The 18,692-nt window shown below is 44.2% G+C and overlaps 1 protein-coding gene across 2 annotated transcripts in view; it reads right to left on the minus strand.

Moving 5' to 3' along the window:
* HOOK3 (hook microtubule tethering protein 3) overlaps positions 1 to 18,692 on the minus strand; it is a 67,774-nt gene that overhangs the window by 11,998 nt on the left and 37,084 nt on the right. For both annotated transcript variants that reach the window (XM_077345439.1, XM_077345440.1), the window contains 8 exons: positions 18,461 to 18,571; positions 15,262 to 15,349; positions 12,650 to 12,719; positions 11,678 to 11,818; positions 9,662 to 9,749; positions 5,013 to 5,047; positions 3,943 to 4,025; positions 2,156 to 2,256 (listed from right to left, as the gene is read on the minus strand). In XM_077345439.1, coding sequence (XP_077201554.1) covers positions 2,156 to 2,256; positions 3,943 to 4,025; positions 5,013 to 5,047; positions 9,662 to 9,749; positions 11,678 to 11,818; positions 12,650 to 12,719; positions 15,262 to 15,349; positions 18,461 to 18,571 — 717 coding nt within the window. The remainder of the gene's footprint in view (positions 1 to 2,155; positions 2,257 to 3,942; positions 4,026 to 5,012; positions 5,048 to 9,661; positions 9,750 to 11,677; positions 11,819 to 12,649; positions 12,720 to 15,261; positions 15,350 to 18,460; positions 18,572 to 18,692) is intronic.

Genomic DNA, 18,692 nt, shown 5'->3' on the forward strand with positions numbered 1-18,692 from the left:
GATCAGCCACAAAACTTTAAATATCATTGGATTGTTCAAACAGCAAGCTGATTTGGAGTTTTGGTGTGCTAATTCATCATGACCTTGCTGGCTTCTGTTCTGGAGGAACAGGCAGCCAACCACAACTTCCTGTCATACCTTGACCAAATAACTGTTATTCAGAGTAAATATTTGTATTCTGTCTGGCCAAACCAGTCAAGCACCATTTAGTGGAAGTAGACTGTATTTTTACTAGGGATGAGCACAAACTGGCTGACGAACAAAAGCTGATCACAAATTTCGGCCAGTTCAAGGTTTGTAGACCAAAGTTAATGAACGTCCACAAATTGCACACTGCGTGCTCTCTTGTGCCGCCTGATTTAAAGAGGCTGCAGGAGGGAACCAAAGACTGCAGAGCTGGCAGGGAGAGCTCTCTCCACCAGCCCAGCTGTGGGCTCCCCAGTACAGAGAGTTCTCTCAGCTGGCTCAGTGGTCTTGGGCTCCTTCCTGTAGCCCCTTTAAACTGAGCTGCTCAAGGGAGCTGCAGCTGGGATAATGGCGTTTTCCTCACCAAGTCAGTAGTCTTGAGCTCCCTGTTGCAGTCCCTTTAAACTGAGCTGCACAAGGGAGCCCACAGCTCCGATGGTGGAGTTTCCCTTGCCAGTTCAGCAGTCTTAAGCTCCCTCCTGCAGTCTCTTTAAATTGGGCAGCACAAGGAAGTCCACAGCTCTCTCCACCATCCCAGCTGTGGGCTTCTTTGTGCAGCCCACTTTAAATAGACTACAGGAATAGTCTATTAGCATTTTCTTAGTTCGTCCCCATCCTTAATTTTTAATACTTTAAAAAAACATCCCACGTCTAAAAGTTCCGTGATTTGATTTTTTTATTATCATGAAACTTTGAGGAACACTTTGAATTAGTGCACCTTGAGATCTATCTAGATCAGGTTTCAGTTATATTATTAGGGGTTCTTTATAATACAGTAACTAGTAGGTGTCCTCCACAGTCTGGTGAACAGCTTAACTAGCAGGTTTTATAGGCTTTTGTCCCTTGACTTTACCAGGAACAGGGTTGGAGACAAAAGTCAGAGCTAGGAAAAACTTTGCATGTGCTCAGGGTCCTATTCCCTCGACCTATGTCATGGGGTGCTAGCTTAATTTCCCTAAAAGCATTAACAATAAAACACAAAAAGTAAGCCTTGCACCCATCTTCCTAGCTGGTATAGGTGTACACATATCAGAGAGGGAGGAAATGAAGGGACCCGAGTACATGAGAATGTGACCTTGAACAAAAAATTTAAAGGAAAGGAGTGCAAAGGAACTGCATGACCAGAGAAAGATACTTCTTTTTCCAGAACAGGCCAGCCAGATGCCTCCGAGAGGTCATAAAGGCCATAAGAAGGCCAGAAGTATCTTGCACTCAGAGGTACACGGCCTAGACAAGACAGAGCTTTTACTCCAGAGGAGTGCCAAGATGCTCAAGAGCACACCTTGGGTACACACCTCTCTCCCTGTGCCTATGTTTGATACCTTTGATGCCTCAACTGATAGACTCCACATTTATTTGAAATATTTTCCTGTGAATTGAAACCACTTGGCTCATCTAGTACAATATGGAGACGTACGGAACAGGCCAGGTTCATGTAAATGTGGGATCCCACAATTCAGATATTCACTTCCATATGTGGCAAAGAAGAAGGGGAAGAGGAGAAAGAAGAAGAAGAGTTGGGTCTTATGGCCTGCTTTTTACTACTTGAAGGAGTCTTAAAGAGGTTTACAATCACCTTCCCTTCCTCTCCCCACAACAGGCGCCTTGTGAGGTAGGTGAGGCTGAGAGAGCTCTGAGAGAACTGTGACTGGCCCAATATGCACATGGAGGATTGAGGAATCAAACCCAGTTCTGCAGATTAGAGTCCACCACTCTTCAACCATTATACTAAACTGAGTCTCAAAGAAATCATGTATAAAGAAACCATGTGAACTCAAGGCACCAGATATAAAGGTAACAGAGACAAATAAGCCCAATATGCAGCCAGAAACCAAAGCACAGCTTGGGGGGGGGGGAGATAATGTAAGTCTCCACAGGATGTTCCTATCATCTGGTCAATTTATAAGGCTATGGGAAGAGAACAAATTGCTACTCTTTAAGTGCCATAAAAACAGCACAAAATACTTACACTTTTGGCCTTTTCCAAGTACTTTTTGTACCGCTCTTCCATTTGCTTCATTTCTTCTTCTTTTTTCCGTAAAGCCTCTTGTAATTCTTCTATCTTCAGTGCTTTGTAAAGAGAAAAATTCCCCATTTCAGAATAATGAGGATCCTGAACTCCACAGCAGTATGAATAACTTGTTCGAATACACAAATTTACTCCTACTGTTAAGCACATAAGAAGAGATCTGCTGAATCAGACCAGTGGTCCATCTAGTATAGCGTTCTGTCCCACACACTAGTCAGTCAGTTCCTCTGGACAGCCAACAACAGGGTATAATAGCTGAGGCCATCCCCTGATGTAACCTCCTGGCTCTGGGATTCAGAGGCTTATTCCTCTGATTATGGAGGTTCTCCTCAGTCACCATGGCTAGTAGCCAATAGACACCTACCATTAATCTATCTAATCTCCTTTTAAAGCTTTTGTTTCTGGCAAGTAGGTGTGTTTTGCAAGGCAACCCCCCCCCCAAAAAAAAAAGAGCAGAACTCTGGCTTTTACACTTTTTCACACACAAACACCAACTCTCATAAATGGGAAGAAACACTGATGTCAGCAGCAATGTCTGAAGTGTGCTTTTGTTTGTTCTTCATGTCTCTAGCAATGGGACACAGTCAGTAGCACAAACCAAAGAGTAAAAGCCAAATATCTCTTGGCACTTGGACCTCAGCCTGCGACTAGTACCCTGTGACCTTTAGTAAGAAGGCTCAATGCAGATATGACTGGCTCGAGGTATAGGTTTATTTTTATTTGGTTTCGTTCTATTGCATTTTACTTTTTTCCCCTACTGTTGTAAGTTACTTTGGTTCCCTCTGGGGGAAAATATTACTTAGAAAACAAGCAGACCCTCTTGTTCACACCAGACTATACCCCTTATTTATAACCTGCCTCCTACAAAAATGGGCTTTCTCCTTCAAGCTCACTAGGGTGTATTAAGCACTGGTTGAAAACAAAACTTCACAAATACTCTGCATGTGGCACTGTTTAAGCCAGCCAAGCACCACTCTCATATTTTTGATTCTGCATGTTACTCACTCCTCATAGCAGCAAACATGCCTTTTCCAAGTTGTTTCCATGCAATATTGTAAACTTGCTTTGCTATGACTTTTCCTTTAAGACGATTCCAAGGATGCCTTTTTTGGCAAGTATAAATGTTACTGTGTTTTTTCCTCTCCTCCCCTTTGCTATCATGCACCAATGGCTGAACAGAAAGGCCATGAACTACAACTGCTGCTGACCAATAAGCTCCGTCAGAGGAAGTTCCTGTCCAACCTGAAGTTTTGTTGGCTGAAATATTTCAAATGCATAAACGTTGACTATGTTCTACTATGGTATGAAAGTAAAAAGCCCTGCAGTATCAGCACACATGCATAAACAGAAGTGTTTTAAAAAGGTTTAGGAGTCAGTGAGCTGCTTTCGGTGAAGATTGGTAAGTGCATAATACTCTTCGATCATGTGAACACAAACTTTTGGATGAATTTTAATCAAAGGAACTCTTTAGGAGCCAGGTGCAATCCAGCTTCATACAAATCAGCCGAAGCACTTGCACTGGTATCAGTATTTATCCTCAAGCTCATTAAAGCACAGTGACTGAAATATTAGTGCTGAGCAATTCTGTACAAATTTCCTACACCATAAACATAAAGCCAGGTTTGTGATCAGCTTAGCTTTAAAGCACACACAGACCTCGGAGTAAATGTTTGTAAAATCTTATATAAAAAGTAATTCCCAAACGTTTGAAATAGAAGACGACTCACAACTGTTGTTATAGCGGGGTTCTAGATCTTCAATGATGGCACGTTTCTTCTTTAGCTCATTATTAGCTTCATGCAGCTTTTCGCTATGGGAAAAATGTAAGAGAAAAAATCGGACTAAAGAAAGGACAAATATGGCCACAGAAAAGATCAGGCATCTCCATCGGTCTATAACATGTAAGCTGCAGGCTTGTGCGGCTACAGCTTGCCTTGAGGCAATGAGGCATCAGGCCCTGCAGTTTGCATGTTACAGATGGACAGAGGTGCACGATCTTTGCCACTTTCCCTTTTTGCCCTCTTATTCTCTATTTTGGTGAGATATGAGCACCACTAACATAGGAAAATATTTTAAGACATAGGATTATACATAGATATATAATTTCTGGTGCTGCCTGATGCCTAATTAAACTGATTAAACAACATGCTGCCAACACCTCCCGCAAAATAAACTTTGGTGATGTCCAGGGAATCTCTTAAGGCTTGCTTGGTGTTTACCCTATTCTCTTTGAGGTGCCCAGACAAGCTATTTCTCTCCCCCCCCCCCCCCCAGCTTTTAACTAACAGGGATGATCTTTAAAAATTGTTATCATGTCTAGCTTGAAGACTGTCATTTTCTTACCTGTTTTATGTGGCTTTCTATTTTATGATGGCTTATATTTTAAACAAATTAAACAAAAGCAATAAATTATATTCTGGCATGTTTTTATCGCCTGTGTGGTTTTATGGTATTTGTTTTACTGGTGAGCTACCTTAAAGCAGGCCTTTATAGAGAGACAGGCGATGTGGTTTCTAAATAAATAAATAAATTATGGAAATGGTTTAAAGCAGGGGTGGTCAAACTATGGCTCTCCAGATGTTCATGGACTACAATTGCTGGCAGAGGGCTGGCAGAGGGCTCATGGGAATTATAGTCCATGAATATCCGGAGAGCCTCAGTTTGGCCACCCTGTATCTCCATGTTCTATCATGCCTTCATATATTAAGCGGTTGTAGTGTTTATTGCTGTGCTTAAAATGCTTTTGTTTGTGTAAAAAAAAAAAACAGGAAGACAATCTTTTAAAAAAATTACTTACAGGTGTTCATCTAGTTTCTTCTTCAGAATGACAGACTGTAAAATAATTATTTAAAAAAAGAGTTAAGAGGAGGAATTCACCATAGGACAGAAAGGGCTGAAAGTCATACACAAATGCATGGAACAAAATCCCAGGAGTCACATTGGTTGGAGATGTGGAAGGGGGGCAAATCTGGGCTCTTAACTCCTTCCCTGCCCACTTGCTACTCTCTCTTTGCTGCTAGAGACGGGAGAGAAAGAAGTGTATTAAAAAGGACAGTTGGGAGAAGAGTTAAGCACCCCCAGACACATTACTATTTTGTTCCAAACAACCCCCCAACACCCCCCAACCCCTCTTTGCTCTAACAGAAGTGGCCATGGGGTTGGGCCTGCTTGCATTTTTTGTTCTATCCTTAATACGCATACCTCAAAAATGAATATTTTTGTTAAATTGTTGTACCGTTTCATACCACCCAAACACAGCATGATGCAGCTCTTAACATCTTTGAGAATTTGATTTCTATAATGTATATGGGTGTACTCAAAAGTCTGGTTGACACAGCAGCCTCGCACCCAAAGGCCCTACACCAAGGGTGGCCAAAGGCTCTCCAGATGCCCATGGACCACAATTACCATGAGCTCCTGCCAGCATGGGCTCATGGGAACTGTAGTCCATGAACATGTGGAGAGCCACAGTTTAGCCACCCTTGCTCTATGCGTTCCAAGCCATCTTGTTGCAACTGTTAACTCACCCTCCTGGTAACTGAATACCTGGCTAACTGGGCAAGGATTGAACAGCAGTGGTTCTCACTGCTGGGAGCCAAACCCACTGGAGGGAAGGCAAGGAGAGTGAGCATGACTAGTGGCTGCTCTAGATGCACAGCAACTTTGGCTCACGTTGGGCCTCAAATGAGAGCATGCTAAGTGAGCCATATCACAGAAGCGCTGGACTAAGTTATGTAGCGTGAAATGAAACTGCTGTGATGTAACAGTAATCTATTGGCAGCCCCATCAAATTTTCTGTCATCTGGATCTGGAAGCATCTCTTGGACAATTAAGCCCAGGGTGTCTGGATTGATGCCAACTTAGAAGGGCCATCCTTGGAGATACAAGGTGGCACATCTCATCCCACTCTCCCCAAATAGCATGCGAGGGAAGCGGGGGGGGGGGGGGGACTTGATCAGCCTTGCATTCCTGACTTCCTTCCCTGCTCTTCCATGTCCAGGGTTTTTATTCACTCTTACAAAGTTTTAAAAAACAAGCCGCTTGCCAAAACTCAGAGGAAATGGCTTGAAAGCCAAACACAAGACTTTAGTGGCAGATATATTGATTGCCACCAGAATATTATGACAGATGCCACCATACATGGGGATCTATAGAGGACCATAAGGAAAACAAAAAGGGTACCAAACCCAACCTGAGAAAACAAGTCAGGAACCCAAAGGCTAAGCAGAAAATATATATTAAAAGTAAAATACAAATGTTTATTACTGAGTGCCCATTAAGATGATTAAAAACAACATTAAAACATAAGACATGCAGTCTCAATGGTTGCACGCGTTCAAACAATAAAACGTGATGCTTTCTTTTGCACATTCAGGGTTGAACCTTGGCCTGGGTAGAATGGTGGATCTTAACTATGCTGATTTTTGGCTATGAGCTCCAAGTAGGGAAGTAGTATTGTATATTGATGGGTGCTTCACATTTTATGATTTTCAGACCACTGCCCAGGTCTCACTGTAACACTGTGCTGTTCTATGTGTGCATATAGTTGACTTGAACACTGACGAAGACCCGCTGGGTTGAAACGCATCCGGTCTATGGTCATACCATGTGCAATCACTAATATAAATGCAATATTGTTTTTGATCTTCTTAATGTCCAAAGGTCTTAGCCAGGGGAGGCAGGGGAGGGGAACAAGTGCCACAAAGCAAAACAAAGCACCAATCTGACCGGTATGGAAATTTGGGTGTTCCTAATTTATACTTGACAATGCCAGACCCAAATTCTTGGCATGCCTGTGTCGAGGCCCACAGCACACACTACGAAACTGCCTATGTGAAGTCACGTGTGGAAGCCCAATGGGCATTGCCTTCTGCAGGGCTGTGTGTCTGTGTATACACATGTGAAAGGGCCACACATGGGTGCCTGCAGCAGTCCTCCATAAGTGCTGTTTCTCACACTGCTACCTACACAAAGGTGGTGTGCTAATTCCTGCAAAAATGGCTCCATTTAAGAATGTTTATCTGTCTAGGAATGCAGACAAGACCTCGGTAGGAAGGCCAGAGTACAACTCCTGTCACAGGAAGAACTTGTGAACACACCCCTATACAGTAAAAACTAAACACGGAGTGGAGACCTCGGGTTGTTGAATAAAACTTTATAACTTTTTAAAAATAACTTTATAACTTTTTTAAAAAAACACTGTAGCATTCTGTTCCTATGGGCTGAAATCTGTAAAAAGTGACTTTTTGTTCATTTGCGGGTACATGAACCCAGAATCAGCCTAGGGGGCAGTCAAAACCGGTATTGCCTACGCAGACTGGCAGTGGCTCTCCAGGGTCTCAGGCAAAGAACTTTCGCATTGCCTTACAGCCAGATCCCTTCATTGGAGATGCTGGGGTTGAGCCTGGGACTTCCTGCCTGGGTACCAGAAGCTCTTCCACTGAGCCACATCCTCTCCCTTTTCATCAGTTTCATGCAAACCAGTTGCCTGAAGCATTGCCACAGTGGCGACAAAGAGGAAAATAATTTGGTGCCTGAGTGTTCAAACCACAGATGGGAAATGCATGTGTGAAACAACACGAACAAAAGCTAAAAACTTTTACAGCTTCTCTATACAAACGAGGAGCCCTGGGTTGGGGACGGACTGACTCAGAGCAGGGTGAAATAAATAGGAAGCCATACTCACAATAGCCTTGAGCAGAAACCCATGCCAAGAAACAGAGACAGACAGATTAGTACGAAGCAAAACGGCAGCCAGGAGAAGAAACTATTTTAGCATCCTCCTTCTGAAGAGGAAAACATTTAAAGCTAGGCGCTTGCAGAGCATGCACATTGATCTTCTCTTCCTGCGCTCTCTATGGTTTCCTCCCTCCACTCTCAACAGCTAGAGTGCCCTGAAAAGCTATCACAAACGCATTTCAGGTACATGAATGCATGTCCCCGCTCCAAGCAAAGGCTACTAGACATCTTCAGAAAAACAGAAAAGAAAGCGGGTGTGTGTATGAAAAAAAAGCGGCAAGCACGCAGATTTGACCACAGCATTCGAAGGAGGACGGCTACAATTATTGCAAAGCTGAACTGCAGCGGTTTTCCTGTGTGGACCAGGAGGTTTGGATCAGACTGGATGCAAAAGCTACTCAAGCTATTCAATGAGCTGCTGTACAACAGTGCATAAAGATGATATGGGGGGGGGGGGGAAGCCCAGAATGCAGCCACTATTATGCTATTCCCCAGTGCTGTGCTCCTGGCTTCCTTGATATTGAGTGGGAGCTCCAGAACGCTGCCCTGAGCAAAAGCTGGCTGTACAACATGCCCATCCAAAGCGATCCTTGAGTGTTAAGACGGAGTTTATGCACTTCATTTGGCACTTGGGGGATGGTGGTCCTGAAACTTTTTAGGAGAGAAGGGGAGAGCCTAGACTCGAACCTTTCCTCATCTCCTCCCCTGAAACAGGATGACTGAGGCTCTCTGAATCAATAGTATCTGTCCCCTGGGGGAATGGGGTGGGCAATTCCACACAGAGTTTGTAATCTGGGGATTATTGTAATCCTATTAGGTGGAGAGCCTCTGAAAGGATAGCAAAGTGGGAGAGTTCACAGGATTATATACAACAGGGGTAGTCAATAAGCTATCCAGAAGGCTGTTGTGCCTAATATTGAAGTATCTACAGCCACACTTGGCTTGAAGACAGGTGGTTTGCAGAATTACTGTGGTTGCTGCCTGGCTCTCCAGATGCATATGCCTTTTTGCACTTTCCTCCACCTCCCCTCAGCTCATTGGATGACTTAAGCCAGAGATTCTCAACCAGGGCTCCCTACAGTGCTCCCTACAGTGCTCCCTACAGTGCACAGCTCTCCGTGAGAGCTTCTCAGGAGCTCCCTGGCCTTTCCCGATATCCTGCCTTAATGATCTCGGCCACACTTCCAGCCAGGTTCTGGGGCTCCTTGAAGCCTGAAAAATATTTCAGGGGCTCCTCCACAGTCAAAAAGGCCAGCATGATTCCCTCCCATCTTCTTTCTGAGAAAGCTGGCCTGGTTTGCTCTAGGCCAGGGAGTCAGAAAAACACCTCCCTGGCCATATGTGTCTCTTCCCTACCTCCCTACTTCTCTCTCTTGCCCAGGCATGGAAACCAAGCAAAGACCAGAATGCAGCAGCAAGCTCACCACCTTCTTTGGTGTCTGCCCCACCATTCTTTTGAATAATAGGGGAATGGGATGGGGATGGACTTGCCAACAAACTGTTCCTAGAGTGGTGGGAATGCTTGACACTCTACCTCCATTCCAAGAGGATCAATGCTTTGAAAATTGAGGGGGGGGATTAATATGATTTCATCTTCATGAAGCTCAGCATGAATATGTAGTACAGCAAGGACTGGGAAAGTTGGCACTGGAAAATATAGCTCCATTGCAAATGCATGGCCCATGTTTAGTGTGTGTTTCCACTTACATCTTCAGCTTTTGAACCTTGCTCCTGTAAAGATTTTTGCAGCTCTTCAACTTGAGACTGTACTTCGAGCAGTCTCTGATTTACAAGCCTGGAAATAAGGAATAAAACGTTTTGTTTTCAGAAGGAATGACTGCTCTTACTTCTACGAGGCACTAGAAAAAGGGGGAGGAAAAAGCCTGCAACCAACATCCCTCTCTCCCAAACCACCCCCCGAAAACAGAACTTGAGGTGTGTGTTATGCAAACGCTAAATTATAATCCAATAAATTCTCATATCAATTAACGAATCTACTTTAATATGCCATAAGTGCAACAAAAAGCATATAACACTTTGATGTTGTTAAGATTCAGGTGGGTGGCCGTGTTGTCTGAAGCAGCAGAACAATGTTTTGAGTCCAGTGGCATCTTTAACATCAGCAAAGTTTTATTCACACAAACTTTGTCAGATACAATGAGACGGAAACTGCCACTCCATAGGTAGAGGGTGAGCAGTAAATTAGCATACAGCATAATGAAGGTTTTTAACAAATTCATGGACTGAAAAGGAATAGCAAGCTTTCTTTATGACCCATTATGCACGGGGGTTTTAGCGCACATTCGGGGTGGAATGGCGGCGACTAAAATCACGGATAACGCACGGAGCCGGCTGCAACCGGCTGCAGCTTCGGTGCATGCCGCCGAAAAAGCCGCGTCAGTGAAACGCGGAAGAAAGCGCAGCTTCCGGGTGAGCGGGGCACAACCAGAAGCGGCGCCCGGATCGGCGCGTGCATAATCAGTTACTCTGGGTTTTGCCGCCGTCGCGCCCCGCCCCGTGCATAACCGGTATGCGTCGCGTCTTCCCCCTCCGCGTTTTCCACGTGACCCGAAATCGCCGTTTCGGCGGCCGTGCATAATGGGCCTGAATGGTTACCATTTGTTTGGGTTTAATTCACAGAAGACCAAACATACCATATACCCAAGTATTGCCATATCAGTAATGGGAACTGTGCAGATGATTACTGGGCATGGGATTAACTATTTCAACTATTGTGTGCAGTAGTTTGTATATTTTAACACAGGAGTCGGATGTATCTTGGGAGGAGGGGGCAAGCATACTTCACCACTGATTAAGACAGCTTTGTCAAAACATGCTTGGTCTTTTATTTGTTGACTTAATTTATACCCCACCTTTCTTCCCAAGGGGACCCAAATTCATTTACACCATTCTTCCCTTCTCTGTTTTATCCTCACCCTGTCACTAGAAGCTTGCTGGGCGACCTTGGCCCAGCCATTGTCTCTCAGCCAATAGGCTGAGAGACAATGGCTGGGCCAAGATAGCCCAGCAAGCTTCTAGTGACTTGATCCAGGCTCTCTCTAGTATCCACTGTATAGGAAGAAGTGAACTCTCACATGAAAACTTGTACTGGAAAAAGCGTTGCTGTAGTCTTTAAGTGTTACTGGACTTCAGTTTTACTGTCACAGCATGGCCACAACAGAGTGTCTTCAAGTTTAAAGTTTTTAGAGCTAACTTGAAGAAAAAAGAGGGGTTACAGGCTATCTGCAGTCAACTTGTTCTTCGAGTGTGGGTACATTTCTGTGTATTTTTCATAGATGTTACACAATACAAACAAAAAAAGTTATGCCATGTGCCACACACACATGCCGGAGGTCACTGCCTCCTCTGCAAATACGTGCTCAACGTGCTGACACGCATGCCTTCTTCAGTGACCTCTGACTTCTCACCTGGAAGTTTAATGGCAGGCACCAAACTATATGCAACTCCCTCCCCCCTTCTCCCCCACAACAATTTGAACTGCAACATTTGCCCACAGACACCTTTTTTTTCTTATGGCATATGCAGCATCCTTGGCTCCATCAACATAAGATGTGGAAATCTGTAGCATTCGTCAAAAGATTAAAGCTGTTAGTTTTGGTTTATAAACCGAAGACTACATGCTTTGGGACAGGCCAACTGATAACAACAAGAACAAAATTCCCCAAGACGACTACGCTTAGAAGTGAAATTGCTCCTCCCTACCTGTTTTCCGTCTCCAGTTCGTTCTTCCGGAGATTGGCGCTATCCAGGAGACTTTGCAATGTGGCAATCTTTTCGTTGTCAGACCCTTCTTGTTTAAGCTTTAGCATTTTATTTTCAAGCTGAAGGTGAATGAGTTTTTCCCTTGGGAAAAGAGGAGAGCTTTTGAGAAAATAGTATCCATAGGTCTCCAAAAGGAGGCAAAAATAATTTCACTTAACTATGAAGGGAGTTTTCAAGCTGCTTCTCCAAATTTAATGAAGCAAAGAAAGAAGGGGGGAGGGATCGACTAAGCCAAGACACCAAACTGAGAATCAGAACAATGACTGCTATTAGAGGAAAGTTAATTCATTTATGTTCTTAAAATTATGCCCCATTTTACCAGCATCTGCAAAAGGATACCTACGGAACATCTTTTAAACATACACACACAGAAACAAAATGTATGAAGGAATAGTGTCCAAAGGTTGTACGGACTTAATGATCTATAGCACTATGACTCACTGGACCCACGACCACAAATGATGCAGGAAGGACCTTTCTAAACAGAATGATGTTGCAGGCCCTTCTAAATGTCACCTGGAGAAAGAGCTTTCTGCACATCTTCTGACAGGTTTAGAGCTTTAGAGAGTACAGGTTGCTTCTGTCACCCCAGTTCAAGGAACACATAAAAGGGACAGACGTGAAGATTTAAGCTGACACATACACCAGTGTGGGGGAAGATGGTCCTTCAGATGTGTAGTCTCCGGTTATGAAGCATTCTAAAGGTCAGAATCATCCCCTTTAACTGAACCCAGAAGCAGGCTGATAGCAACTGTCATTGCTTTAGTTCTTGTGCCCCATGCTCACAAGTCCTAATGCCCACAGGGAGAGCAAGTGGCAGCATTTGACTAAAGTTCCCAGACAGCCTTCAGGAACCGTGCATACCCAGACATTGCCAGCCCAACTAGACACAAAGAGGATTATGTGACTTACTTGATTTCAGGGATAACGATTTCCGCTGCTAAACTATCTGAAGACTCCTGACCTTCCAGTGGCAGCAATCCTGGGGTGGGTAGAGAGAAAAGAAAGGAACAAAAGAAACAATTGAAGAAGAGTTGGGTTTTAAGAGTGGGGATCTGGTTCTCTGGATTACAGTCTGCTGCTTTTAACTACGACACCATGCTGGCTCCCAACGGAACCACTGAAATGTGCTTTAGTAGCATAGTGCCATTTTAAAAAATGACATAGAAAGATTTTTTTGAAGGATCCGTACCCTTATAAGTATGAAGAGCTCCTAAGCTGTTGTGTTTGTCGTTTAAATTAACTGTTTACTACGACTACATGGCCGATGTTCAGAACAGGTATCACAACTCACTGGGTAGCATCCTGCAATCCATGAGTACATGGCCCGTGAGATTACCCCCACACACGCACACACACTGGAGCCACTTCTAATCTCAGGACTGGAAATGGCTCATGGGAGGAGAAGAGGGTGGAGAAGACTTCATACTTCAGAATCTCTCCCATTTGACTCAGTGCTGAGCATCTCCATGTAAGACGGGAAGAATGTAAAGACATTACGATCAGTGTTGTGACTAACTAAAACTTCTGATTGTGTAAGACAGGCTAAGAGTCAGGATGAGAACCAATGGAAAGAGTGGGAATGCAGGTTGAAGGGGGGGAGTGTACAAGGAGGGGTTGAAACCCAGAAGGGTCCAGGGATTCCAGCAATCTGGAGGCGGGGAAAGTATGGCAGTGGGAGAAGGCTGGACAAATGAAGGGGCTGGAGATACGGCTATGCTCGGACCCCTTCTAACCTTCACCCCATCCCATGAAACACAAGGGGAGAAGTTTAGGGAAATAACCTGATTCCGGCACTGATGTTGTGGAAAGCACAAAGTTGACCTGGCTTGCATGATGGAGACCTGGGTAAGAGAGGGCAAGACAGTCTCCCTAAAAGAACTAGCCCTGCTGGGATCAGTCCCAGACCTCAGGTGGCTGTACTGGGCCAGGTGTCTTTCTCCTACAGGATACTACCCGCAAGAAAGATCCCAGGTATTGAATGCATTGACTTGGGGTGGAATGCAGTCTAAAACTTGGCCATCTGGCTGGTGCACCACTCATCAAATAACCCAGTAGATGCCCTGTCAAATTTACTGGAGGCCAAACAAACTACTAAGGGAACACAGACCTAAAAGGTCCGTGTGAAGTCAGCTACCAAGCTAAATAATGTAGACCATATTGCAACAAGAATATATCAATGAACAAATACAACTAGTGCATAAACCGATACGAACCGTCAGCATAGGCTTTAACAAGCTAAGAAAAATGGACACAACAGTAATACAGTAATAAACAATCCAAAGGATATCTGAATGTTAACACAGTTTGCCAGCTAAATGCCCCACAAAGACAGCCTATCTTCTCATAAACAAAACAGTATCCAAGGAGAATTCATGCTCAGTGAGCATTTCATTACCGCCACCTCAGGATACTTCAAGTATTGCATATCTGTCTATGAATCAAAAAAGGCTTCTAATGTTGTGATACACCACTAATAAATCTTGAAGAACATGACTAGTTCGATGCCTCCCTGACAGCGGAGGTACAGATCACAAAGGCAGCTCGCCTGGCCTTTTTCCATCTTTGCCAGGTGAAGCTACTAGGATTCTACCTAACCTCAGAAAGCCTAGCCACAGTGATCCATGCAACAGTCACCTCTAGGTTAGATTACTGTAACTCGCTTTATGCAGGCCTAACCTTGGTCTTGACCTGGAAACTGCAACTGGTTCCAAATAAGGCAGTCCAGGTCCTCACTAGGAGACGGTGGAGGTCCCATATTCAACCTGTCTTCCAGCAGCTGCATTGGCTGCCAGTTGAATTCTGAGGGACCACATCTCTCAATATGCCCCCAGAAGAGCACTCATCTAGTGCCAACATGCTGCCAATCCCTGGTCCAAAAGAAGTGTGTCTGGCATTGACCAAAGCCAGGGCCTTTTCAGCCCTGGCCCCAGCCTAGTGGAACATGCTGCCAACAGAGACCTGGGCCCTGATGGAACTATTGCAGTTCCATAGGGCCTGTAAAACAGCAATGTTCTACAGGCATACAGTTGATGCCAGAGCACATAACAAAATCAACAGGTCTCCCCCCTCAGAACATACCTCCCAAAAAACACACCAGCATAACTGGCCAATGATACAGGTGAGGCATATGACTAACTGAGAAACCTGCAACACAATTAGGATGGTTTAAATGCCTGAAAAGCTTTAATATGTATAATTCTTATCAAATGGTTATGTCAATTTTAAACCGTCATGTTATAGATTGTGGGGAATTATTTTAGGACTACTGTTGAGTATACCATATGTGGATTTATAGTTGGATATGCTTTTTATGTTATATTTTACTGTGAACCGCCGCAAGCCAGCTTGCTGGGAGTGGTGGTATAAAATTCCAATGAATAAAACAAATAAATAAATACACTGCATACTGTCCTGAGCCTTATAGAGAGGACAATTAGTAAATCCAGTAAATAACAACAACAAACAACAACAATAACATTTAAGGAGGAAAAAGATTTGGCATGTTTTGGCTTTTTTGTTACCTGAAGTGGTAAGCTGTCCTTCCTGTGCTTGTACGCATCGAATCTCTTCGATTGTTTCTTTTAGGGAATCTCTCTCTGTCCTTAGCCGCTACAGAAGTGGAAAAGCACAAAAAATATTATATTCAAATTTTGCAAATTGGTTAATGAACTCTTTCTGCATCGCTCCTCCTTCATGGCATTTTAATTCCATATGTATCTAAAACAGTCCTTCCTACAAAGTGCTTCAAAACAGGCCAAGGGGGCATGATTAACCTGTCAGGGTAAGGTTCTGTCAATTGCCTATGAGTCTGCCTCAAGGCCACCACTGCCTAGCCCTCTGACATACCAAACCAATCCATAAGTAACAACATCAACACAGCTGTTTCCCTTAACTGGAGAATTGAACTTGCAACTCTAACCACCAGGAAGGGGGACAGACTGTGTGATACACTGAAGGACTGGCTCAATAGATTCCTAATGCCCATTCTGTGGGAACACAGCTCCTGCAGGGTTGCTTTGAAACAACAGGGAATTAAAGTACTGGTCCTACAGCAATGGCTGGACAAACGACAAGCTAAAGCTGGCCAACCCTGCATCTTCAGATCTTGAAACGTTTGCCCAGGGTTAAGGAACGTGTGACTACGTTTCACATAGAGACCAAGATCCAGGCAGTGTAATCATATGCAGAGTTATTCTAGTTGAAGCCTACTAAATTTCCTGGGCTTACACTAAAGGAACTCAACATGGGAATGTAGTGCCAGAGTTTGAGCCTAATGCTATACTGGAAACACTGTACTCTGTGGAACCATGTTTATAAAAACCATGGCAAAGCTGCAACCCAGAACAGCAGCTTAGTATCAAGTCATCTTCCCTGCCCTCAAACACAGCCAGTTCAATTTACTTCATATCCTAACTTTCATGTTATTTTTTAAACATTTATATCCCTGCCTTCTGCAAACTCAGATCAACATCTGTCACTGTGGTGTGTATCTCCCTGCCTGCCAACAATATAGAAAAGGGCATCAGAATAACATCAGGACAGGAGGCAAGATCAGTTGGTTCTCAACCTTCCTAATGCCGTGACCCTTTAATGCAGTTCCTCATGTTGTGGTGACCCCCAGCCAAAAAATTATGCAAGTGTTCCTTCACAGGAATTAAATCGACCAATGGCGTGAAGATCCATTGTTCGTGATTGTATATAAATTGACTTTTTCCCCAGGGTTTCTCAGTTCAGTTCTGCTCTGCCGCCACCTGGAGTGCCGGGTGGGAGACTGCGCTGTGCTGGAGGCACTGCTGGAGCAGCTGGTGGCCAAGTGTAGGCTACTGCAGGAGGAGTGGCAACAGTGGCAGCGCTCCCCCCCCCCCCCCGGCCAAGCTGCTCCCCCTGCTGCAACCCCAGTGAAAGGGTCGTTTGACCCCCAAATGGGGTCCCAACCCCCAGGTTGAGAACCACCAAGTTAGATATTTCTGAGGATAGAAAGTAAGGATCCAGCGTCAAGGTGGAACCTGGGGATCCCCTGGAATAATAGCTCATCTCCAGGTGACAGAGATCAGTTCCCATGGAGAAAACAGATGTTTTGGAGGGTAGGCTTTGGGGCATCATACCTCAGAGGTTGCTGAGATCCCTAGGTGGCTTCCCCAAATCTCCAGGAAGTTCCCAACCTGGATCTGGCAACCCTACCCCATCCCCAATCTCCCACCAGTGGCTAGGCAACCCTAACAGGGAGTGGAATTAGACACAGGGCTGCCATTTTCAGCAGAAGCTGTGTTTCAACACACAGTTCTGCCCCAAGAGTACCTAAATGTAAGATAGCTAGCCATTGTTTTAGAAATTTTCCCCACTAACGTATAACATTTTCAGGTCTAGAAACCGATCCAAACTATCAAATATGTGAACATTTGGCTCACCCAAACATGTAGGCTGGCAGAAAGGATGACAATGTGAAATAACAAAAACCTAAGACCCAATGCAGTATGTTCGAAGGCAATTTATTTCCAAGCAACAGGCAAAAGGTGAATGCAGACAGAAAAGGTAGTAAAAGCAAGTACAGGATGACAAGAACAGAAGAAAACATGGGAATGATGATAGAAAGACTTTGCTGGGGGAGCGGGAGAGATGCCTTAACAGGACAAGGAGAGTGAGAACTGGTTATCGAGAGCATAATGAGAGAAAGGCACACAAGATGGGGGTGGGAACAAAGAGAGCTGGCTGAAGTAGAAAAGTTTTTGCCAAAACAGGAGGGAGGAAATACACAGATAGGAGTAAGATGACAGCTGGTACTTGTAAAGAATATGAATTAGGAGCAAGACAGTAACCCAGTAAAGAGAACAAAGTACATCATCCTACCAAACCTGCTCTAGCTAATGCAACTTAGGGCCATACACTTACTTACTTGGTCTGGAGCAAAGGAAAAACAGGGCCTCTACTGACAATTGGCTGCAGCTGGGCCTAATTCCAATGCCACTATTCAGGGATTGTTTTCTATGCGCACTGGGCAAAGCACTATTATGAAACACTGACAGAACACATGACTAGTTATACGGCAGTAGTGTTTTCACAAGAAGAATTTGAACAGGAGAAAGACACAGCAAAGAGAGAGAGAGAGAGGGGGGGGGGATGGAGAAGACTATAGTAGTCTTGGTATGAAATTGTCTGAATGTGTGACAGAAGAAACAACTTCTTGATTAACTGGGCTGGCAAACAAGACAGAAGCATCAGAGACAGACATGGAAGAGGGTAAGAGCAAAAGGAAACAGATCTCCATCTTCACTCTGTGAAGCTTGGAACAGAAAACACAGCCAGAAGATGGTGTCCAACAAGCCACTTGTAAAAGGGAAGCCAAAAAGCCAGACACAAATAGTCAAATCTGGATATCAAGCATAAGGACACAAAAGAGGAGAAAACAAGGAGGACCAGGAAAAACAGACTGGGACCACTTAAAAACAGAAGACACTGGGAAAGAGACTGTGTCATGGAAGCCCAAGGGGGAAGCAGAGCAACAGTCAGCGGAAACAGTATGAATGAACGACAAAGATGGCAGAGCTCAAAAACGGTGCTTAGATTCACTCGAGCAGACCCAATACATTTCATAGACACCTTCTGTTAGGGATAAAGGGACAGGTTTTAATCTGCATTCATAAAGAAGAGCTGGTAACAAGTGCCTTAAGACAGAAGGCTTATTTCTATTAGAGAGTAAAAGGCTGCATTTACGATACATACATCTTTTTCTTTTTGTAGACTGTCTACTTTCTCTTTCAGCATCTTGAACTCAAACTCTAATTTGTCTGCCTTCTTGGATTCGTCAGACAATCTATTCTGGAGTTCAACTACCTGTAAGAGCAAGAAGGGAATCACCGGTCACCATTATTAGAATGGAAAAGCACAAAGCATCGTAAGAACTACTGGCAGGTGTCCCACCACTCTGCTCAAAATCTGGGTCCTACCTGCAGGC

This window comes from Paroedura picta, chromosome 7, assembly GCF_049243985.1.
Source record: "Paroedura picta isolate Pp20150507F chromosome 7, Ppicta_v3.0, whole genome shotgun sequence".
NCBI lineage: Eukaryota > Metazoa > Chordata > Lepidosauria > Squamata > Gekkonidae > Paroedura > Paroedura picta.